The following is a 24,518-nucleotide window of genomic DNA, read 5'->3' as shown; positions in this document are numbered from 1 at the left end:
GATCTGTTTCATCTGGCTTCATTGATAAATACAGCTGTGTTTCCTGATAATGTTGCCTAAAGGAGTGTTGCCTCTGCTTCACAACACATAAGGCATTCAGAGGACCTCTGTCCCAGTCATGGATCCAACACCCCTCTTCCCCTTCTTCATGACATTCTCCAGGAGTCTAACATCCCTCCTCCCACATCCACCACAATCACCAATCAAAGAGTTAGTTAAAGCTACCACACTGGAGACCAGTCAAATTGGAGAACTACTAAACAACAATAAACAAAGTCATTATCGCTCAGGTGTCAGAAATGAGACAGACACCATGCAGCTTCCTTCAACATGACAGTGATCTTAAACAGCCGGTGCCATGGTCAAACACATCGCAGCAGTCACAGAACAGTCAGTCTCCTCTTGTCACTGAATCCCTACAGCTGATATTTGCTCTTTTTAATTTCAGATCATTGGCTAACAAATCCTTCTTGGTTAATGATCTCATGAGTGAAAGAGAATTTGCATGTAGTATTTTGAGTTGAGACGTGACCAAACAGCACGACTGGTGCAGCTACACTGACAGAGGCTTGTTCTCCAAATGATAACTTTTATCAGTCAGAGAGGAGGAGACGTTGCAGTCGTGTTTTCTACACAGTTTGTGTGTAATGACATTGACCTTCATCATTTGAGTATCTGTTTGTCTCAAAGCAGAATTATCAGTGCATTGTCAGGAATTCTCAGCGCTGATCGAATTTGATATCACCAGATATGACAGATTAATCCTGAGTGAAGACCTGAACATTGATATCAACAAAAAGAATGTCTCCAAAGCTACGGAGCTCGAGAATTTACTGGACAGCTTGAAACTTACACAACGTGTGACTGAAGCCGCTCATCAGCATGGGAACATTCTGGACTTGGTAATAACAACAGGGTTAAACTTCCACAGCGTTTCAGTGTTAGAATGACCTTTTTCTGACCATCACTGTTGGTTTTCTGATAGCAACGTAATCTTAAGACAGACTGAAAGGGATGTTTTGGTTCAAGGCAGATTCCTCGATGACTAGGCTGAAGAATAGTTATGCTAAGCTATGACTGCTCTTTAAAGGACATGCTTGAACATTTCAACAGTGAGGATGAGAAAGAGGTCCACTGACAGGATGTCCCCATGGTCAAACAACGACAGCGTTAATGAGAGGAAGAATCTGTCGAGCAGCTGAAAGACAACGGAGGAGAACTGGGCTCACAGTTCAGAGTAAAATATACAAAGAAGCCATGACTGTCTGTAACAAAGCAGTATGTCTGGTAAGAAAGGATTACTTTATTCCAGAGAACGCTGAGAACTTTAGAATATTGTTGTCCACTACTGACAGCTGCTCAGCACCGCCCCCACACATCCACAGTTCCTGCATCAAGCTGTGAAGAACTTGCACTGTTCTTCACACGTCTATAAAACAGACGTAACCATCGACAAATTCACCTGTATTTCATTAATTGAGCTCTGCAAGACTGTCGCTGAGTCAGACTCCTCGACCTCATGTGCTGATCCTGTCCCAGCCCTACAGTGTTTGAAGTCATCTCCTGAAGGCTGGATGAAAGCCAGCAGATACTTTTAGTGGAATGTAACTGCACAAGAAGTACATTGAAATGTTCCTATGCATCTGCTGACGTGGAGTTTCTCCTCCAGGTTCGACTGTTCTCACAGCAGTAAGCTTAAATAGGTCATGTATGTGGGTGAGGCATCAACTTTTTCTTTTTTTAATTTAGACACAAAGACAAAACACTGATTAAAAAAAAAAAAAAAAAAACACATCAGGATGACAAGAACAGTCAATACAGGCCAGTTAACTGAATTATTATTATATAATATTTGCATATTGTAGTGGCATTATTGGGTGAGCGTATGTAGGTGTGTGTGTGTGTGTGTGTGTGTGTGTGTGTGTTGTGTGGGTGTGTCTATCACATGAGGTGATTGCATGGGTATGGGCTGATGGGATACAGGTGTGTCTGGGTGTGGCTCCAATGTGCAGCCATTTAATTAGCACACACACTTGACTCTACCAGTTTTCTGTTCATCCTCTCCTGTGTACAGTCTGCGGGTGTGCTGTGGCTGTCCCTGGGGTCCTATGTGGTGCGTACACACCTGTGTCAAGCCTGGAGAGCTGCACATGGTGCAGAGCAGCAGCTGCTGGCAGCACCATCAGGAACCATAAGCAGACGTTGCCGGGAAGTGTTGCACACCCAGCTATAAATGACTTTTGCCTCAAGTGTGGTAACATTCAGCTCAACGCTGCCCTCCAATGGACAATCATTGTCTGTCAAAAAAGCCTTCTCATATATAAGTCAATAACAACAGCAGCCAATCCAACTGCTTTCACAAATATTACAAAGCCTGAAATTTCATACCTGTCTGTGGGTGTGTCTGCACTTGGGTTCACCTCCTTAACAGTTAACTGAATAGTTTTCAACCACCTTCAGCATTCACACAGGCAGCGTGTGTAAAATATGGAGTGCAACATTAAAGGTACTATGTGTAATTTTATTATTAATGTTGTTGTTAATGACATTCAGCATCCTGATGCTTGGCTCTGTCGACATAGTCGGGCATCCTGGGCATCGGTCAAAAGAGTGACATGACTCTAGTTGTTCTGCATCATTTTGAGACAAGATGCACCTGATTTTTACAATATGAGCTGACAAAGGCAGTCCTTGAAATTGATTTTACCTGAGAGTTAAAGGACATATCCTGATCACAGATCAGAAAGATAATTCCTTACAGTGGTGCCAGAGGCCAGTGCATTTCCATCTACAGTTGCTTTATCATCAGATGATGTGTTTCTAAGGTGTTCAGGGTCAAGTACTATTACTTCAGTATTGTCTGTCTTGAGTAACAAAAAGTTGGAGGTCATCCAGGTCTTCATGTCCTGAAGATATGCTGAGCAGTTAGTTAACTGATCTGTTTCATCTGGCTTCATTGATAAATACAGCTGTGTTTCCTGATAATGTTGCCTAAAGGAGTGTTGCCTCTGCTTCACAACACATAAGGCATTCAGAGGACCTCTGTCCCAGTCATGGACCAAACAACAATTACCTTCATGAAGTTCAGACATTCATGTTGAATATACTCTATTTTCTTGAATCTGCATAACACCTTCATGGTTATTTCAACCAGTCATGGAAGAATCAATTATGTTTACAAAGGTTTGCTGTATCAGCCTCTTTCTGTCTTCAGATATTTGTTTTGTCTTTTAATCAATGTTACTGAAATCCCCAAAAGTATAAAGGCAGTCTGGACTTTGGCTGGGCCATTCTAACACATGAATATGTTTTGAACCATTCCATTGTAGCTCTGGCTTTATGTTCAGGGTCATTGTCCTGCTGGAAGGTCAACCTCTGCCCCAGTCTCAAGTCTTTTGCAGACTCGAACAGGATTTCTTCCAAGATTGCCCTGTATTTGGCTCCATCCATCTTCTCATCAACTCTGACCATCTTCCCTGTCCCTGCGGAAGAGAAACACCCCCAGAACATGATGCTGTCACCACCATGTTTGACAGTGGGGATGGTGTGTTCAGAGCACTGTAAACCTGGACAAGTAGACTCTACTTGCCTTAACTTTTTTAAATAATGAAGCATTAGTTGAGTAAGTGAAGTGGACTACGTTCAATGCACTTGAAGCTCCTAATGGAATGGAATAGAACATTTAAGTTGAATATACTAATAACCGAGTTACAGTAACTGAAGATACTTAGTTTAAACAATTGTTCCCCACCCATTTATTTAACTCAGCTTGTTTAGTAAGCATTACTCCATTACCAATTCAACTAAATTGTATATTCTAACTGACCAAACTTAACTTGTTTAGTTCCTGAAACTCAAAATATGTCTTTCAATCAATAGAGCTGTGTAAAATACATACACTGCAACATTACATTGATCCAAATTTTTATCGAACATATTTAAAAAAAAAAACAAAAGAAAGAAACTTTTTTAGTTCCTGAAACTCTAAATGTCTTTCAATCAATACAGTCATGTAAAATACGTACATACCACAACATTACATTGATCCAATTTGCTTCACCGTCTCCACTCAACTTCAGCTGTCTGGAAGCAGCACAGAAAGACGTGTCATAGTCAAGCGGACGTGTCTGCTCGGTGTCATGTTTGAAGCACGGCGATGCGAAGACTTCCAGCTGAGTGTATGCGGAGTCCGGTCATAAAACTTGAGCTTTGCGCAGTGGATGTCCGCTCGGTGTTTTGTTTTGTCTTGTTTTGTTTTTTTCAACCAAAAGCGGACGGTCGCCAGACACGTCAGACCGAAGCACAATTGTTATGACCGGGCAGACTCCACATGCTCACACTGTGTCACACAATAGACTCCGCCATAGCAATTCAGCTGCACCAAATTACCGGGACGTTTGCTGGTCCGTGGTCCATGGTGGAGCTGGGTATCTGGTCTGGCTCAGCTCAGCTTGCATTACCTGTCTGGGAGCAACATACAAGTTAGCTACCTGGTTAGCAACCTTGCTAATACTGTAACAAACTAAGCTAGCAGTCGGGACTGCAACAGCATGCAACCAGTAACGTTAACAGGTTCCAACGTACCGTTCTGTGGCTGAACTCAGGTCGTTCACCGGTGGCTTCAAACGTGAGTCCAACAACTTGCTTGCTAGAACTTCACTTGTCGAAAATTTCAATACAGCTGAATTCTGTGTCTTGTTCTGTCCCGTCTCTTCTGTGTCTCAAAAAGGTCAGAGTTCACCAATGCCACTACTCTGTCCAAACAGGTATAAACTAGATTTTTGGCGGGTGGTGACGTCAACACGTTGCTATCACACAAAACTTGATGCTATTGAGGTGTCTGAGCTCAATCACATGATTACAATAAAATAGGCTATTAAAAAGTACAGTTTACTCAGACTTCATAATTCACGTAAAGAAAAGACACATGACTAAGTAATACAAACTCAGTTTATTTGAATCAGAATTAAAAAGTAATGTCAATAAATTAGACACATTTAAGTAATATGAACTCAATCTCTGTGAGTTGAATCAAAATCTGGGTTTACAGTGAGTGATGTGCAGTGTTAGTTTTCCCCCACACATAGTGTTTTGCATTTAAGCCGAAAAGTTCAATTTTGGTCTCATCTGACCAGAGCACCTTCTTCCTCATGTTTGCTGTGTCCCCCACATGGCTTCTGGCAAACTGCAAATGGGACTTCTTGTGGTTTTCTTTTAACAATGGCTTTCTTCTTGCCACTCTTCCTAAAAGGCCAGACTTTTGCAGTGCACGCTCAATTATCGTCCTGTGGACAGATTCCCCCAACTGAGCTTTGGATCTCTGCAGTTCGTCCAGATTCTCCATGGGCCTCTTGGCTGCATCTCTGATCAGTGCTCTCCTTGTTTGGCCTGTAAGTTTAGGGGGACGGCCGTGTCTTGGTAGGATTGCAATTGTGCCATACTCACAAGCCATTTGGAACAACAGCAACTCAGCCAAAAAGTGGTAAGCAATGTAAAATGATGGGATGGGGGTCAGCGGATGCTGAGGCACATATTGCGCAGAGGTTGTCAGCTTTCTGCAGAGTCAATCACTACAGACCTCCAAACTTCATGTGGCCTTCAGATTAATTCAATTCAATTCATTTCAATTCAATTTAATATTCCTTTATTAGTCCTGCGAGGAGAAATTCCAAATTACAGCAGCATCAATAAATAATAAAGCAGATTAGGTCAAGGACAGTGCATAGAGAGCTTCATGGAATGGGTTTCCGTGGCCGAGCAGCTGCATCCAAGCCATACATCACCAAGTGCAATGCTAAGCGTCGGATGCAGTGGTGTAAAGCACGCCGCCACTGGACTCTAGAGCAGTGGACACGCGTTCTCTGGAGTGACGAATCGTGCTTCACCGTCTGGCGATCTGATGGACGAGTTTGGGTTTGGCCAATGCCAGGAGAACGGTACTTGTCTGACTGCATTGTGCCAAGTCTAAAGTTTGGTGGAGGGGGGGATTGTGGTGTGGGGTTGTTTTTCAGGAGCTGGGCTTGGCCCCTTAGTTCCCCTGAAAGGAACTCTGAATGCTTCAGGATACCAAGAGATTTTGGACAATTCCATGCTCCCAACTTTGTGGGAACAGTTTGGGGATGGCCCCTTCCTGTTCCAACATGACTGTGCACCAGTGCACAAAGCAAGGTCCATAAAGACACCGTGGTGTGGATGAACTTGACTGGCCTGCACAGAGTCCTGACCTCAACCCAATAGAACAGCTTTGGGATGAATTAGAGCGGAGACTCAGAGCCAGGCCTTCTCGTCCAACATCAGTGTGTGACCTCACAAATGCGATTCTAGAAGAATGGTCAAAAACTCCCAGAAACACACTCCTAAACCTTGGGGAAAGCCTTCTGAGAAGAGTTGAAGCTGTTATAACTTCAAAGGCTGGACCAACGTCATATTAAACCCTACGGATTAAGAATGGGATGTCACTTAAGTTCAGATGCGAGTCAAGGCAGGTGAGCCAATACTTTTGGCAATATAGTGGACATTTATGTCTGTGGCCGTAACTTGACAAAAAGTGAAAAAGTTCAAGGGGTATGAATACTTTTGCAAGCCACTGTACATAAAGCATTGTAATTACATTCAAGGAAATCTTTTAGGTTTCATATGTTATACAGGCTGCGCATGCAGAGAAATGTTTCCCTTTGTTTGCTAAAAAGCCGTTCAGACATAGAAATGTACAGAATTTATTCCAGATAGTTACATGCTAATATGTTTGAGGTGAGTCAGACCCCACAAAGGGCAACCTCCGTGTCAGACCCCTCACGTCAATGTCTTTTCTGCAAAGGACGTCTGAAATGTGATCATGTTACGTGTTGCTGAGATGTTAGAGTCCGAAACATGACGATAGAGGAACTCTTCATAAATCAGGGTTTCCCTTTCTGCCTCTCTGACTGAAGTTCCCTCAGAATCTCCTCTCTCTGTGTCTCTTTCAGGTGTTTTTGTTCATTAGCTTCTTGTCTTTCTATAATAATAATAATAATAATATGAATGTAGTGGTGAGAGATGCTGGACTGTCCCCACACATAAAGTGTTTTGCACACATTTTAAACCTCTCATCCAGCGGAGGTCAGGGCATGTGAATCGATCAGTCTGTTGCAAGAAGGATCTAATTTGGGATATATTTTGGATCATTTGTCTTTCGTTAAAATCTTGAAAAATCTTATCACTGCATGAGCAGATCTTTGCTCTTTTACATGTGCTGGTAGCCTGAACTAAGTCCCTTTGATACCTATTGTAGAAACGATGCTGTGATACATGTGAAACGTACTCATTGAATGAATCCCTGGTCTGTAGGAACGTACAGTGGCAAGATTTTATTCTGGCGACTGGACCGCATTTCAATCACCCAACACCTCTGCAAAATTCCATGGCCGTTCACCTGTAGGTGGCGCTGCACTACAAACACAGCTTTAAATGACCATGGTAGCAAAGAGCTGTCAGCACAGAATTTGGTGGGTATGTGCAACAGTCCACCTTGAAGTAAGTGAACGCTTTAAAAATGAAGGAATCGCACACGTTCTTCAGGAAATGCACATTCCAGTTTAAATTCATGTTTCTGTTAATGTAATAGTTTCAGCGACATCTTCAACATGAATTTAAACAACAACAGATTCATAGTAAGTTATGATAAGTCAACGTGAGAGGCTGTGACAATTTCACCAAGAAGAGGCCGAAATTTTCAGAAGAATGAACCCAACACATAGTTTTGATTTTCCCACATACTCATTTTATTTATTTTTTTGGTTGCTAACAATAGTAATATAATAAAAATGAAACAGCACAACTCGTATCTCAGCATCATGAAGGCCACAGTTCTGGATATTATCTTGTTGGTTAGTTAAATCACATCATGTTGAGTTATAAAAGAAGCCATTTAGTGTTTATGATTCAAAGTAAAGTTTTTCCAGCAACGTTTACAAGTGATAATAATGTCACTAAAGTTTGGTCATTATTGAAAACATTTCAGATTTCGTTTTAGTCGGTGTCCTGAGTTGCAGCTTGTATTAGAAAACCTGTGAATGTCTTTGAGAATGACAGCAGGATCCAGTCTTGTGTTGACATTGTTGGTACAGTGAGGCTGCACAGATCAGTTCTGACTGACCTGGAATCTGTAAATCATCAATGTGTTGATGCTGCGTTTGCACTGAATTCACTGTTCTCCTCAGAGATCACTTCTAAACCTTGTAGTGTCAAAGCTTCTCTTCTCAACCACGGATCAAAGTGAGCTGATGTGATGAACTGATATCATGTTACAGGCACAAGCTGACAGAAACTGCTGTCTCCAGAAAAGCATGAAAAGGTAAATATGATAAGGATTTATTAGGATTTTAAACTTATACTGTGGTGTCCACGTGAATGCCTCTTTTCCAAGAAGTGTCTTCAAGAGAACTGATCCAAAACACTCCTTTTGTTCCTCTCACACACTCGGATATGCAGACAACACTTAATCATTAAGAATCATTAGTATTTCCAAACATCATCTGATTATTGTTATTGATAGAAGCATTGATTTACTATAGAATGAATAACGTGATGATACAGATGTTGTTAACCCCAAACCTACACACACTTTCCTTCACCATATAGTTTGTGATTATGTTTTTATAGATTTCATGTTTCAGTAGATAAAAAGATGCTGTGTCTACAGTGTGTGAACCAGTGAGGAAGGCACAGCGACACATTCTGCTCAGAGACGCTCCATCAAAGATTAGCTCAGGTTTGTTATGGAGAAAAGAGTCACGCTAACATGCTCTGCTCTGATGGAAGATTCACTTTTAAAGGATCCAATCAGCAGTGTCTCCTTATCATTGTGTGAGCTAGCATGGCCTCACAGCAGCGACAAGTGAGCTAATCCTTTCACACAATCAGGCTCTGGATTAGGACGAAGTAACGTTCAGGAATCATTATGAAGGTCGACAGCCTGTCAGTCAGTCCGAGTCACCGTGGAGACAAGCTGAGAAGACAAGCAGACCAAACTGTGAGTGATGTCTTTTCTGCAAACCTGCATCCTGACTGAAACCAACAGGTGTGACTCTTCAACTGTCTTCATTCTGTTGTTTGTGATGAGTCTGAAAGCTGAGCAGGAAAACCTCCCTGTCCTCCCGTCACACTCACTTTTTACTTTCAGCATCAGGTCATCAAACATCACTCATGTCATGGTTCTTCCTTCTTCTTCCATTCACTAATGAGCTCCAGTAATCCCATGTCTCCCACACTAACAGGCAGGATACTGAGGTACAACCAACCAGTCTGATGTGTGTTAAAGTGTTTGTGGTTGTTCTGTAGCAGGCTGGTATTGATTTCAGGGAATGAAGCTAAACACACTTTCATTTCAGCCAAGTGCACAGACGACCTATACGGGCTTTGGCACTGAAGTACTGGCACAGCACTGTGGCTGCAGATTATTCATCATGTGTGTCCTGCTACCTTCAGGTGGCTGCAGGGTTTAATCAGCTGATGGAGAAACTTTTGACACACTTTCACAGTCTAAAGCAGCTGTACTCAACACACACTGAAAGAATCACTCATATGCATTTATAGATCAGTGCATATTGCTCTGATGTCAGCAGTCAGCAGCAGAGTCGTGTCTTACCTAATTAGTCCAGGTCATGGTGATCAAGGCCGGGGCTTCGTCCAAATATTTGGACCCAGCAGATCTGCGTCTCCGACGACTTCCACTGCAATCCTGGAAGTTAAAGACAGAGAGATGAAGTGCAGACTTCAGAAGACCAACACTGATCCATTCATGCTGGACTGTTGCTGATGGATGATGGCAACATCTCACCTTCTGTATCCTTCAGTTTGATTGTTTACATGTTGAATAATGAGAAGAAAGTGCTCCTTCATTCAGCCTTTACATTTGTTATTGTAATAAGAGAAAATATCTAGAAATCTCATGTAAAGTAAATGTAAATACACACAGTTAAAGGCCTCCATTCTGATTTCTAAATCTGGGAATATTTGAACTTCATACAAGGACTAAACCATGTTGCTGCAGCGCCACCTGGAGGCAAAATGCCATCAAATGTTTCTGGCTGATCTAAATGTATTTTCAGCTGCACAGTGTTCAAGAGTGATGCAGCTCATGTCAAACAGATCAGGACCAGAGGAGTGAACAAAGAAAGTCTTCGGTGAAGGTGATGGAAGCTCAGCAGCAGTCTGACACATCTGTAACTGCTTTTCATAAGGATTTGTGGGGCTTCGGGTTCGGGCCTGTTTTCCAGCGATGAGCTGCCGGTTTCATCAGTGTGTGTGTGGTGTGTTTGGGGGGCGTACCGGGACACAGGTCTGGTTGAGGTTGGCACACAGGTTGACATTACAGTGCAGAGAGATGTCAGAAGAACTCCTGGAGAACTGGAACATGTTGAAGGAGAAGTGGCTGAACGTTCCCTCTCCGTTTCCCTCCACATTCACCGTCTGGTCATTCGCACAGCTGCTCACAAACGAGAACACACTCATCACATCAGAGCACACTTTGTTTTCAGGACTCAAAAACACACTTATTAACGAGTCCCTGCCTCTGATTCATTTGGAACAGCAGCGAGCAGCAACCACCTCTGTGTTCATCTCACCCATCTTTGATCAGGTTGTATCTCAGAGTCTCAGCCTGGTTGGTTGCCCAGCAGGAGTCGGTCACCAGGGCGACCAAACCGTCATCCAGCCCGTCAGTCTCCAGCACCATCCAGATCTTCTGGTTCAGCTGGACTTCAGTGTTGGAGTCCACAGCTTGCCTGAGTTGGCTGTCAGTGTAGGCTTTCATGGTCAGAGTGTAATTCCAAGTTCCAGATATGATCTTCTGGATCACAGAGCTGCAGAGAACAAATACACTTCAGCTGTCTTATACTCACAAACCTTTTAACAACACAAAGATAACAGCCTCCACTCACCTGTCCTTGATTCTGAAGGTCATATTGTTGACATCTGGCTGAGTATAGTAGCAGGAGAAGTCGATGTCGACTTGGTCCTGGCGAGTGATGTTGTCAGAGGAGCTGTCCTGGGCTGTGATGGTGTTCATGTAGATCAGTAGGCTGTTGTTGGCCTGCAGGGTGATGGAGATTCATGGAGATGTTGTTACGGCACAAGTTCCTCACAAATTCATCACAACTCTTTACATTCAGCCTTAAAATGTGACATTTGTGAGGTGTTGACTGGCTAGAATAAGCTTCATAGATGACCATCATCACTAGAAACCAAGGAGGTCAGAGCTGAAGCCCAACCCACAGAAAGATCCCAAACTGGAGGAGAGCAGGAGAAGCTCAGCAGAGTGCTGGAAGACATTTGGCTGCTTGTTGAGAGTAAAGACGTGATGGAGAACCCACCGTGACCTCCGTCCCACAGGGGTCGCTGCTGTTGTAGCTGTAGGTCACCATGTGGTCCACCTCATCCATCTGACCTGTGCAGTTCTGGTCATTGAGGTGTAAGGTTGTGTAGTCGATGCCTCTCTCCTCCAGGAGACACCCGACCAGAGTAAGTGAAGCTGAGTTCTCCTCGCAGACCGTCGGGTCACCTGAACGTCCAGCAGGACAGACGAGGGAGACAAATACAAGACCATGTTAGAGAGGACAGACCGGACAGACACTTACACCATGAGGGACAAAAACAAGTCAAACCATTCAATCCTGCTTTGGTGACCTTTGTCGGTTCTTTCATTTGGAACCAAACTACCACTTTTTGTGGTTTGATACCATCAGAGTGAAAAAGAAGAGCTGAGTTAATGAAGTCTCATCTGTGCTCCTGATAACAAACATTCAGTCAAACTGAGTGCTGAAGGTCAGTTATCATCAGCTCCACAACAGCTCAGCTGTGTGAAACAGGTCTCCCTGTGAGAAAACCCTCCATCCTCTGAGGATCAGGACTCTGCACCAGTCAGTCATGGTGTCGTGTCGCAGCTGTCGTACCCAAAGTGTCATTGGATTTGTACGGGAAGGCAAAAACGGCCCGACAGAAGCAGCCGATTTCACCACCGATGGTCTCTGCACAGAACTCATGATCACTGCAGATCCTTCCCTGACAGAAGGGCTGAGGGGAGGCTGAAAGAGAGACAGAGAGAGACACATGTAAAGAATAACACTGAAAAAAAAAACAGTCATAAAACTGCACTAAATAAGACTGTGTTCTTCAAAGAATATTGTGGAGTTCACTGGGGTCGCTGTCGTCTCCAGCATTGTTCCACAGAGACACTGACCAGTTTTTACACTAATTCTGTCACAAACAGAAAAGGACTGCAAGAACGCTGAAAAAAAACACTTTAAAACTACAAGTTTAAGTGAGACAAAACAATTTTTCTTCTATTAAAATCTAAATTCAGACAGAATTCAATCGTATTTAATTGTTAATGTTGATGTTGTTCCTGCGTTGATGAATTGATGTGAAGTGAGAGAAGTCTTACAGCAGCCGGCCTTTGACCTCCAGCTGTCCATTGTGTCGTTGATCTGCAGGCTGCAGTGTCTGGCGTAGGCATCCAGGAACTGACAGTCGAGACCGTCCACAGCAGGGTATTTGCACAAAGTGTCGATGCAGGCGTCTATGTAGGGGGTTGGACTGATGTGGTTGTGACAGCTGGTGAAGACCGTGTCATTCAGGAGATTACAGCTGTTCCACAGATGTGAAGAGACAGAAAGAGAGATGAAGGATGACGTCCAATCAGTGCTGAGTTACAGGTGGATCATCTGAGTTCAGGTGTGTTTATCTTCCATCCCTCCTCACATCACATGACATGAAACATGTGATGTAACATGACATTTAGCACACATGAAAGTATAATACAGAGAGTTTGTTTCATCTGCTTACTGTTCAGTCATCGTGGTGCAGTTGATCGAATTGTCAGCAGTGTCATTGTACAGCACCTCACAGCTAGGGGGCGACACACAACACAAAGTCAGGACTGACACCCTGCTCTCACTTGTTCAGATGCACACAAACACACTTTCTGAGTGTTATAGATTCATATGAGCTTTGTATCTTTGCTTCAGTCCACAAGTCAAAGGAACCGTTCATCTTTTTTAAGAAATGTCCAGATAATTTAAAATTCAAGTTGTGGAAATGGTCATTGTTGTGAGATGAACAGAATCAAGCAAAACATAAAAACTGACATTCCAGACAAGTTAAGGTGTGTTCGGGGACTGAATTTCAAAAGCAAAGTACAACGTTCATTCAAACACTGATCAACGTCTTACTCGAGGGTACTGTTCCTCTGATCACTCACAGATGTGGAGTTGGCACACAAACCATCAAGTAGTGAACCACTTGTACCTGGACAAGTGCAAGACAGAATATGGGTCAGATCAGTGTCATCGTTCAAACTGGATGAATATGGCAACTCGCCAAAATACAGCTTAGTTCACATTCCTCATGTGTCAAACGAGTGCTGGACACCACAATTGGTCGTTGTATCCTGTGTGGTGAGTGGTAGGGTTTTAGTTTCTGTACCTTTAAGGAAGATCTGTGCAGTGTTGCCATCAAAGAAGACAGAAACAGTGTTGCTGCCAATTGTCCTCACAGCAGTGACTCCAGTTTGGTCCTCAGAGACCTCCACACCGTTTGACAGCACAGTCGAGCCGTTGATGGTCTGCATTGTGTTTCCCAGCTGCATCACAGCAGAGAGACAAAGTGGAGGAAACACAGGTTCAATCATCACAAACACACACAAACAGGCTGTTTTCACTGCCACAACCACCAAGTTCACCAGTATTAAAATAAGTGCTTCTCATGTCCCTGAGAAGAAAGATGAGAGCTGACACAGCAGAGGATGAGATGAGGATTTGGGATCAATGTCCACACTGACTTGACTGTGGCTGTAGGTAGCTTACCTTAACTATCCCCCCTTGTTCCAGGTGAACATCTTCTTCTCCGTCCAGTTGCAGTGTCACACTGTCCAGAAAGCTCACATCTCTACGACGGCGTTCCCGGAAATACCCCACCACAGTGAGGCCGGAGACTGTCGAACCAGACAGCAGAGTGTACGCACACCGATCCTGGACCGTGTTAAGATCACCGTAAAAGTCGATGACAGCGGGGCCGGTCACAGTGCAGATGGGGTTAAGAATGCAGCTGATGGAGGCACAGAAGGACAGAAACAACAAACACCATCAGCAGGAACTGCTGCCGAGGGCCACGACCACCAGGGGGCCCTCAAACAACAAACTGCAGGAGAGAAGTCTTCATGTGTTCATGTTCATGTCGTCATTGAGGCATTTATCTACGTAATATTTGATTGTAATGTTTTCACAGGCCTGGCTCACGTCAGCCAACAGCAGTGACTTTGGCTGATTCCCTGGACCAGTATTCCAGGGAAATGTCTTCCTGTTGTTATGGAACTTTCTCCAGTATCACACTGCACTACCATTTGATTTCAGTATCAACATCACAGTTAATGAAAACTGTGCTGTGATCAAACCTCAAGTCCTGATGCAGATCAAGTGCCAGCTGCTTTTAAACTGGCTGGAGGTCAGGCAGTGTTTTGCCATGGTCTCAGAATAGTCTGTCTTTAGTGGCAAAGTGCAGTGATGACTGAGTTTTCGAGGCCTGAGCTTTACTATCAGACTAATTCCTCTTGAGGCACAAAGTGGTATTACGAGATGGGATGGACCGAGGCTAGATGGTTAGCATAATTCAGTAGATATGTCTGAAACACAACACATAGATGTTTCTGCTGTCACTTTTCTCTCACAGGTATCAGCCTCATTGTTTATCTCTTTGCTCCTATCAGAGCTGCATTTGAGCTGAATTGAGTTACTGCTGATGAAAACCCAACATTTCCTTCTGCTGCTGCTTCACATTAAAAGCTTCCTGCTGTCAAATCTGAACAGACAGCGTAAGGCCCCGAATAAATAATGTTTTTAAAAAAGTCCTCATCAAGTTCCTGTATCATCACAGCTCTTTCTTGAAAACATGAAGCTCACATAATTACCTGTTGTTGCCATAGCAATGCTCCATGGAGCCACATAAATCATTCTGCTGGATGGTTGCGTAATCATCACAGAATTCAGTGGAGCAGGTGTCTGGATCAGAACCGACCTCGTCATTATAAGAATACAGAACACCTGCAAAGTGAAGAATCAGGTTAAAATGTCATCGTTCACTTTTCAGTTTACAGACTGTCAGCAAAAACAAAAGACAGCAACAAATTAATGTAAGAGTTTAGTTTTTAAGGGTGCCAAAACAGATTTATGGATCCAGTGGATTTCCCAACCTGACTGTCTGCATCCGCTGACGTCTTCGTAGGCAGGAGCCGCGTTAGTCAAAGTCGTTGTGTTGACTGAGCTACCATTGACCTTAAAGTCAAAGTCCTAGACCACAACAAACAAACCAATGTTATGATCACAGAGCAGAGATGATGAATTCATACATGATTAAAACAGACTAAACAATGACACTGTCTTGTCCACTTGTCAAACTAAACATGACGTGTTGTCTTATCTTTGTTCAACTGCACAGTAAAAAGTAACTGAACAGATTTCTTCAAGTATTTTTGGCTCCATGTTTGTCTTCATGTGAATAACTGACAGTAGAAATGAGATGTGGTTGATCTGAGACAAAGGTCCTGGTCTGGACTCAAACTGGGGATGCTGCGTTCACATGGTTGCATGGACGCTGTGTGGAGTTTGGATGTGATTATAGCATCTTGAAATGATTCTGTATCAGACATTTTAAAATAAATAGAACTTAGACTTAATTTAGAGGACCTGTATGTTGTCCCCATAATGCAGGTGAGTCCCCACAATGTGACTGTGCAAACAGATTTTTGTCCCCACAATGTAATAAATACCTAGTCACACACACACACACACACACACACACACACACACACACATATACATGGATATAATACTCACAATTGAACCAGGATAGTTGGTTTCTAACTTCACAGCTGTTTGGCTGCCAAAGCTACTTATTGTCACCCAACACTGTAAAGAGTCAACAGAAGAGTTTCTGTCACTGTTAGGAAATTTACTCCAAGAGCTTTTCGAGACAATTTCTTACAATTTATCGAGTCGTGACACTGAGCAACACTCACAGGAAATGATGATACATATCCGGCATACGCCACAGAGCATTCTAGCGTGGTGTTAATAGTTGGCAAATTCTGATGGTATTCTGCTTCACTCTCATTCGTGTAGCGTGTTGCAAAAAAGTTTCTCACAAATGCAGGTCCCACAATACAATCTAGTCCATCGCTGTCGAAACAGGCTGTGACGGACTCACTCGTGGCAGTCACCTGTTGACATCAGAGAGACACAACAAGTGAATCAACAAAATACCTTTTCTACAAAGAGCCAACGTCACTCTGACTCAGAGAGTTGTGGAGGTTTCAGTCAGAGCTCTCACTCTGCTTCAGATGCTCCATCAGTTCATGTTCAGACATTCAGTGTCACTGCACTGGACATTAATGACACACTGGATGGAACAAACAGAGATATTCTCAAGCATCAGGCTCCATCCTACTTACATACAATGATGTGTACTGCACCCCATAATATGTGATGGGACAACGGCTGATGTCAATGGTTGCAGAACCAGTATATTGCTCAGCACCTGAAGACAATGGAGACACATGAGAGGTCAGAACTGTCTGTGAGCTGGTTGGACAGCAGAGAAGGATTCAAATGTCGACTTCATGAAGGAAAATAAAACAGAGTTTGTTTATCAGTCAAATCTCTTCGTGTCTCATCATCAGTTACTGCTTCTTCTTAGAAACAAACAGATGTCAGCAACGTTTCTGCACATCTGGCAGATTATCAGCTCTTAAAGTTACTGATGGACTTAAAGTCATTCTGCTCTTCGCTCTGAGATCGTTTGCTCTTCGTTCATGTTGCTTCTACTGAACTCCCTCAACTCGTCTTGTGGGTGGAGTTTCAACACCAGTGTGTGTGCTTACCTGCCAGTCCAATGAGAGCAGACAGGAAGAGCAGGAGGTGGAGCATGATGGAGGCGGCCAATCAGCTGGCAGAGAGCTGGAAAACACACAGATGGACATCTTGAACAGGATTCATGCTGTACAAATGTGGATTTCCATGACACTTCCATGACTTCTCCAGGTTTTTCCATGACCGGACAAACCCTGTGTGTCTGTGATTGGTCTGAATGCTTTAATATTCAGCCGCTATGAAAGACATGATTTTGAACGGCTGCTCAGCTTTTGCAGCAGAACAAAGACATCACATCTGATCATTAATTGTTTGGTTTATAAAATGTCAGAAAACTGTGGAAAGGTTTGAGCAGGTTCCCACAGTTCAACAATAGAGAAGAAGAGACAGACGAGCAGTGTGCAGGTTGTCTTACCCTCTGGAGGTTTGATGGTGGATGAGGAAGATGAAGGTCTCTGGTGATTCTGATTCGTCTCTCTCCGTCGAAGATGCTGCTCTCTCTCTCGCTCCCTCTCTTTTTATGTGCATCCTCACAGCTGTTAACACCCAGGAGGGCAGAGCAGGTGTGGCGGGGGTGGAGTGACACCTGTGCTGATCCTTCCTCGAACTTGCCGTCTGCACCTTTTCACACAGCCCAATAGGAAGCTAGTAAAGATGAAACACAGTGAAGAAGATGAAGGGAAATCTCAATGTAGTCATGGACTTGATACAAAGTGTTATCGAAATATGAATTAGTCATCGTCAGAGAGTCACAGTCAGATTCTTACCACCTCAACAACGCAGCTGGAATTAATGGAAATCATGTCCACAAATGATTTAGATCAACTCGTCCATGGACACTGATGGTGGCCTCTTCTCAGGTGTGCGTGAAAAAGCTTCAGACAAAGCTGGGGGTCTGCACATCCACATAAACCTCTATGGATCGGTTCTAGATACACTTCTTTGGGATGCACTGATCCAATTATTCCTATAGAATCTGGTACCTCAACTCAGGGTTTCTGCCACTGTTTTCTTTTTCTGAAATCCTGTCCGTCTGCGCAACGCAACCCAACCCAAAACTGCCCAAGTGGGTGGAAAACGGCCCAATCTGGCAACACTGTCAGCATATCAGATGGGAGTTTTCCTCTTTATACTCAAACACTCAGTGGTTGTGTGAGATGGTGAACTACACTAACCACAGACTGATACCTCGGTCACAATGAACACAATGTTCCTGGCTGAAGGTGTGGTTGTGCTTTAAGGAACACATGTATGACAAAAACAACTTGTTAATTACAGTACATACCAACGTCACAATAGATGTCATCTCAAAATACATTGATAGGTTGTGTAATCAGAGTTGAGCTGAGATGAGTCGTTTCGTGCAGGGGTGACGTGTGAGTGCAGTTTGTGCTTTGTAGGTGTTCATTATAGAAAAATGCATTCAGAGGTTTGTTTGAAGGTTTGTTCATTGTTTCATGGATGCAGCAAAACAAAAGCACAGGAGTGCAGGACAAACTGGGATAGAGCTGTCACTTTTTATTTAAAATTCAAACTTGTGTTAAAAACAAAATGAAATTGAATTTGAAGGTTTTTCACATTTGGTTCATTTTAAGAACCTAAAATTTCACTTTTTGCTTGACCTGTACCTGCCCTATTGACCCGTCAACCAATCAATAAAAAAGAGAGGGTCAGAAAGCTTCACTGATTGGCTAATCGTGACACTGGAGAAGCAGCGAGTGGAAGTATTTTGGGTTCTACCCTTTAGACTGAAAAATGACCAACAAAGACTGACTGTTGGTGACTTTGTAAAAATCAGCTGTCTTACTCTTCAACCACAACAAGTCTGATGACTCCGCTGCTGTGTTGTGTTTTTGGTCGTACTCAGGTCTTCACAGCATCCGAGTTTCCCTGTGACGAGGCCACAAAATGAAGCAAGTTAAGCAAACGTGCACCAGTTTTCTGGAAGGCCGGCCCCATTTTGGATGAGGTCCTGTCACTGAAACTCTGTTTAACAGCAACATTTCAAGAAGCGGAAACCAAAAACCATTTGTTTCACACACACGTGGTCAAGCAGGGTCCTGCATCAGGAGCAGTTTGTCTGCGATTTGTCCCAAATCGTCGTCTGCTTTGTTTCGTCCATCTCAGCTTGCTCGTGTAGCATTCCTGCCTTCCTTTATGACGGCCTACCGTGCTCGTTTGCCTGTCAGTCAAAATCACAACATGTGAGTGTGACAAAGTATTTGGGTGACTCTGACTTGGGACTTAGAATGGGGGCAAAACTTTTATTCGTATCATATCAACAAATGTTCCATCTGGTCTTCGAACATCATCTGATCTGCAGTGACCTCCTGTCTCCCTCGAGCCTCTCTCTCTCTCTCTCTGTGGTGTGTGATTACCTGAGTGGAGACAGGTGAGCTGGAGCTAGAGTAGAGCCTCTCCAGCTGCATCCTATCCTGTAATCAAGACTCCTACAAACACTCAGCTCTGCCACATCCGTGCTGCCAGATGGTAGACTCTTCTACCAGTCAGTCCGCTCTGCCTGGACTGTGTTCTGGACCTGCTTGGCTCCACCACCCATTCCTTTGCAACTGAAAAATCTGAAACCTCAAACCTGTCTGTGGGTGTGTCTGCACTTGGGTTCACCTCCTTAACAGTTAACTGAATAGTTTTCAACCACCTTCAGCATTCACACAGGCAGCGTGTGTAAAATATGGAGTGCAACATTAAAGGTACTATGTGTAATTTTATTATTAATGTTGTTGTTAATGACATTCAGCATCCTGATGCTTGGCTCTGTCGACATAGTCGGGCATCCTGGGCATCGGTCAAAAGAGTGACATGACTCTAGTTGTTCTGCATCATTTTGAGACAAGATGCACCTGATTTTTACAATATGAGCTGACAAAGGCAGTCCTTGAAATTGATTTTACCTGAGAGTTAAAGGACATATCCTGATCACAGATAAAAGAAAGATAATTCCTTACAGTGGTGCCAGAGGCCAGTGCATTTCCATCTACAGTTGCTTTATCATCAGATGATGTGTTTCTAAGCTGTTCAGGGTCAAGTACTATTACTTCAGTATTGTCTGTCTTGAGTAACAAAAAGTTGGAGGTCATCCAGGTCTTCATGTCCTGAAGATACGCTTAGCAGTTAGTTAACTGATCTGTTTCATCTGGCTTCATTGATAAATACAGCTGTGTTTCCTGATAATGTTGCCTGAAGGAGTGTTGCCTCTGCTTCACAACACATAAGGCATTCAGAGGACCTCTGTCCCAGTCATGGATCCAACACCCCTCTTCCCTTCTTCATGACATTCTCCAGGAGTCTAACATCCCTCCTCCCACATCCACCACAATCACCAATCAAAGAGTTAGTTAAAGCTACCACACTGTGACATTTAAAGATGGCGGCGCGTGCAGACGCAGCGGCTCGTGGCTCCCGTGTTTACGTTTTTGTTTGTTTGTTTTTTATTATTTCTACGTTCACCACTCTGCTGGAAGCTCTCACGCAGTACAGCAGGGCCGAACTGTGGAACTTTGGGGTACAGTTCGGACTCCACACACCCCCTAAACTGGACTTTATTCCACCGGAGCTGCTACGGACTCCAGAGCCCACCACCATCCCCCCACTGCTGCCTAGGAGACGGAGGAGGCACCGTAAACAAAAGAGGGGCAAGAGAGCCGGCTTGCGTGCTAGGCTACAAGCTAACCCTCACAGACCGGCGCTCCCCAGTCTCTTCCTCACCAACGCCAGGTCTCTCGCCAACAAAATCGACGAGGTCCGTCTAAGGACTGTCTCTCGACGGATGGACAGCTGTGTAGCCGTTGTCACAGAGACCTGGCTGGACGACAACATCCCGGACGCAGCGGTGGAGCTAGCAGGGCGCTCTCTGTATCGGGCGGACAGGTCTGCAGCTTCAGGTAAGAGCAGAGGCGGAGGTTTGGCGCTGTACGTATACAATGCCTGGTGTACAGCTACACACACCGTCGGCACATTCTGCTCTCCTGATTTGGAATACTTGGCGGTGAAATGTCGACCGTTCAAACTGGTTAGAGAACTCTCGTCCATTGTTATCGTGGCCGCCTACATCCCACCGCGGGCTAATGCTAAGCTAGCATTAGAGGAGCTGTACTGCCTAATCAGCGGGCAGATGAACGACAACCCAGAAGCGGCTGTGATTGTGGCGGGAGACTTTAATCATGTCGAACTGAAGGCAGTGTTTCCCAAATTTCACAAATACATAGACTTTCCTACCAGAGACAATAACATCTTGGATCAGGTCTACTGCAACATCCCTGCTGCTTACAAGGCTTCAGCAGCTCCACACCTGGGCATGTCAGACCACATCTCAGTGGAACTGATTCCTGCATACAAGCCTCTGGCCTGCAGAACAAAGCCAACCACCAGGACAATACAGGTATGGACTGTGGAGGCCTCGTCTGCACTTCAGGACTGCTTTGAGCACACAGACTGGAGTGTGTTCAGTGAAGGGGCAGACCTGGAGGAGTATACATCATCTGTATTGTCCTACGTTCAGTTCTGCACTGATGCTGTCCTCCCTGTTAAGACCATCACAGTGTTTCCCAACCAGAAACCATGGCTGGACGGCACAGTACAGTCCCTGCTGAAAGCCCGGGACACCGCCTACAGATCTGGAGATAGGCTGGCTTACAGCAGGGCTCGAGCAGAGCTGAAGAAAGGAATTAAGCAGGCCAAGCTCCGGCATAAACAGAAAATTGAAGACCACTTCAATAACAACAACCCCCGGAACATGTGGAGAGGCATCAGAACCATGACGGACTACAAGTCCAGCACTCAGCTCGCCAGCCACGACTCCACTCTGCCTGACACCTTAAACAGCTTCTTTGCCCGCTTTGACACATCAGGCAGCAGAGAAGCTACAAGTCTACCCAGGCTGGAGGAGCAGCACCAGCCCCTCGTCCTACAGCAGCACCAGGTGACATCCACCCTGAGGAGGATCAACACCCGCAAAGCTACAGGACCGGATAAGGTGTCAGGCCAGACTCTGAGAACATGTGCTGACCAGCTAGCAGGAGTGTTCCTGGACATTTTCAATCTGTCCCTGCAGCTGTCCATGGTTCCTGAGTGCCTCAAGTCCTCCACCATCATACCGGTGCCTAAGAAGACGTCCGCCACCTGCCTGAACGATTACCGGCCTGTTGCCCTAACCCCGGTAATCATGAAGTGCTTCGAACGGATTCTTCTCAGGTACATCAGAGACTTCATCCCCTCGGACCTAGACAGCCTTCAGTTTGCTTACAGAGGGAATCGGTCTACAGAGGATGCTGTCTCCATCACCCTGCACACAGCCCTGACCCATCTGCAGCAGCCCAACACCTATGTCAGGATGCTATTTGTTGACTTCAGCTCAGCTTTTAACACCGTCATCCCAGACAAGTTGGCGCTGAAGCTACACGCGGTGGGTCTGCCTGCGTCACTGTGCCACTGGATTGGAGACTTTCTCACCAACAGGCCTCAGGTGGTGAGAATAGGGAACACAACATCATCCCCTCTGGTCCTCAGCACGGGCACGCCACAGGGTTGTGTGCTCAGCCCAGCCCTCTTCACCCTGTTCACACATGACTGTGCTGCCATCCACCACACGAACACAGTCGTGAAGTTCGCGGACGACACTACAGTAGTGGGTCTCATCTCGGACAACAACGAGACCCACTACAGAGAGGAGATTCACCAGCTCACCCAGTGGTGTTCAGCCAACAACCTGGTTCTGAACACAGGGAAGACCAAGGAGGTCATTGTGGACTTTAGGAGGTCCAGGAAGACGGATCACGCCCCCCTCCTCATGGACGGAGAAGTGGTGGAGCGTGTGGACAACATCAAGTTCCTGGGCCTCCACATCACATCTGACCTCTCCTGGTCTATGAACACCTCCCGCCTGGTGAAGAAAGCACAACAAAGGCTTTTCTTCCTCAGGAAACTGAAACGGGCTGGACTTTCCTCTCGGCTGCTCGTGAACTTTTACAGGGCCACGATCGAGAGTATCCTCTGCCTCAGTGTGACAGTGTGGTATGGCAGCTGCACGGCACAGGAGAGGAAACAACTGGCACGGGTGGTAAAAACTGCGCAAGGCATCGTGGGCTGCCCCCTTCCTGACCTGGACTCTATATATGCAGGCCGGGTCAAGAAGAGGGCAAGATCCATTGCCACGGACCCCAGCCACCCGGGCCACAGACTGTTTGTACCGCTTCCATCAGGAAAGCGGTACAGGACTATACGAACAACCACCAACAGACTGAGGGACAGCTTCTTCCCCAGAGCTGTCAGGGCTATCACCCCCTGCAGCACCTCACACACACCTCACCACCCCGCAGCAACACCCACACACTCATCCCCCCCCCCCCCCTGCAGTCACACACGCACATCTACACACACACACACCCCTTCCCCCGCCGCCTCAGTCACTCCCACCAATTGGAGGGAGAGACTGTGAGAACATTTCTTTTGCACACTCGCACCTTCTGTGTACTTAACATTTAAGTATACACACAGTGTCATTGCATTTTATGTATATTGTATATACGTTTTAAATGCTGACTTTTTATGTCCTTTGGTTTTGTTTATCTTATTTGTGAATTTATGTTATCTGTGAGTTTATTTTATTGTGAGTTTATTTTATTGTGAGTTTATTTTATCTAGATGTGTTTCATCTTATTCTATTTTATCTCATTTTATTATCTTTTCTTTTTCACACGGGGGTTGCAACAAAAATTTCATTGACATGGCTATGCTCAATGACAATAAAAGCAATCTTGAATCTTGAATCTTGAATCTTGAATCTTGAACTGGAGACCAGTCAAATTGGAGAACTACTAAACAACAATAAACAAAGTCATTATCGCTCAGGTGTCAGAAATGAGACAGACACCATGCAGCTTCCTTCAACATGCCAGTGATCTTAAACAGCCGGTGCCATGGTCAAACACATCGCAGCAGTCACAGAACAGTCAGTCTCCTCTCTTGTCACTGAATCCCTACAGCTGATATTTGCTCTTTTTAATTTCAGATCATTGGCTAACAAATCCTTCTTGGTTAATGATCTCATAAGTGAAAGAGAATTTGCATGTAGTATTTTGAGTTGAGACGTGACCAAACAGCACGACTGGTGCAGCTACACTGACAGAGGCTTGTTCTCCAAATGATAACTTTTATCAGTCAGAGAGGAGGAGACGTTGCAGTCGTGTTTTCTACACAGTTTGTGTGTAATGACATTGACCTTCATCATTTGAGTATCTGTTTGTCTCAAAGCAGAATTATCAGTGCATTGTCAGGAATTCTCAGCGCTGATCGAATTTGATATCACCAGATATGACAGATTAATCCTGAGTGAAGACCTGAACATTGATATCAACAAAAAGAATGTCTCCAAAGCTACGGAGCTCGAGAATTTACTGGACAGCTTGAAACTTACACAACGTGTGACTGAAGCCGCTCATCAGCATGGGAACATTCTGGACTTGGTAATAACAACAGGGTTAAACTTCCACAGCGTTTCAGTGTTAGAATGACCTTTTTCTGACCATCACTGTTGGTTTTCTGATAGCAACGTAATCTTAAGACAGACTGAAAGGGATGTTTTGGTTCAAGGCAGATTCCTCG

General features: G+C 44.6%; 1 protein-coding gene across 1 annotated transcript; it reads right to left on the bottom strand.

Annotated features, from left to right (window-relative positions):
- Window positions 1-10,000: 10,000 nt before the first annotated feature.
- LOC143317424 (uncharacterized) lies at window positions 10,001-20,948 on the bottom strand. Its single transcript, XM_076725577.1, has 15 exons — window positions 20,600-20,948; window positions 20,388-20,515; window positions 15,224-15,320; window positions 14,942-15,074; window positions 13,842-14,082; window positions 13,462-13,618; window positions 13,238-13,284; window positions 12,823-12,929; window positions 12,422-12,624; window positions 11,931-12,062; window positions 11,352-11,539; window positions 10,920-11,071; window positions 10,605-10,841; window positions 10,309-10,465; window positions 10,001-10,036 (listed from the first exon to the last, which is right to left on the bottom strand). Exons 1-15 carry the CDS (start codon window positions 20,946-20,948, stop codon window positions 10,001-10,003), a joined length of 2,364 nt encoding a protein of 787 aa, XP_076581692.1.
- Between the last annotated feature and the right edge of the window lie 3,570 nt (window positions 20,949-24,518).

Source organism: Chaetodon auriga, chromosome 24 (assembly GCF_051107435.1).
Source record: "Chaetodon auriga isolate fChaAug3 chromosome 24, fChaAug3.hap1, whole genome shotgun sequence".
NCBI lineage: Eukaryota > Metazoa > Chordata > Actinopteri > Chaetodontiformes > Chaetodontidae > Chaetodon > Chaetodon auriga.
This window is presented reverse-complemented; position numbering and strand designations above follow the sequence as displayed.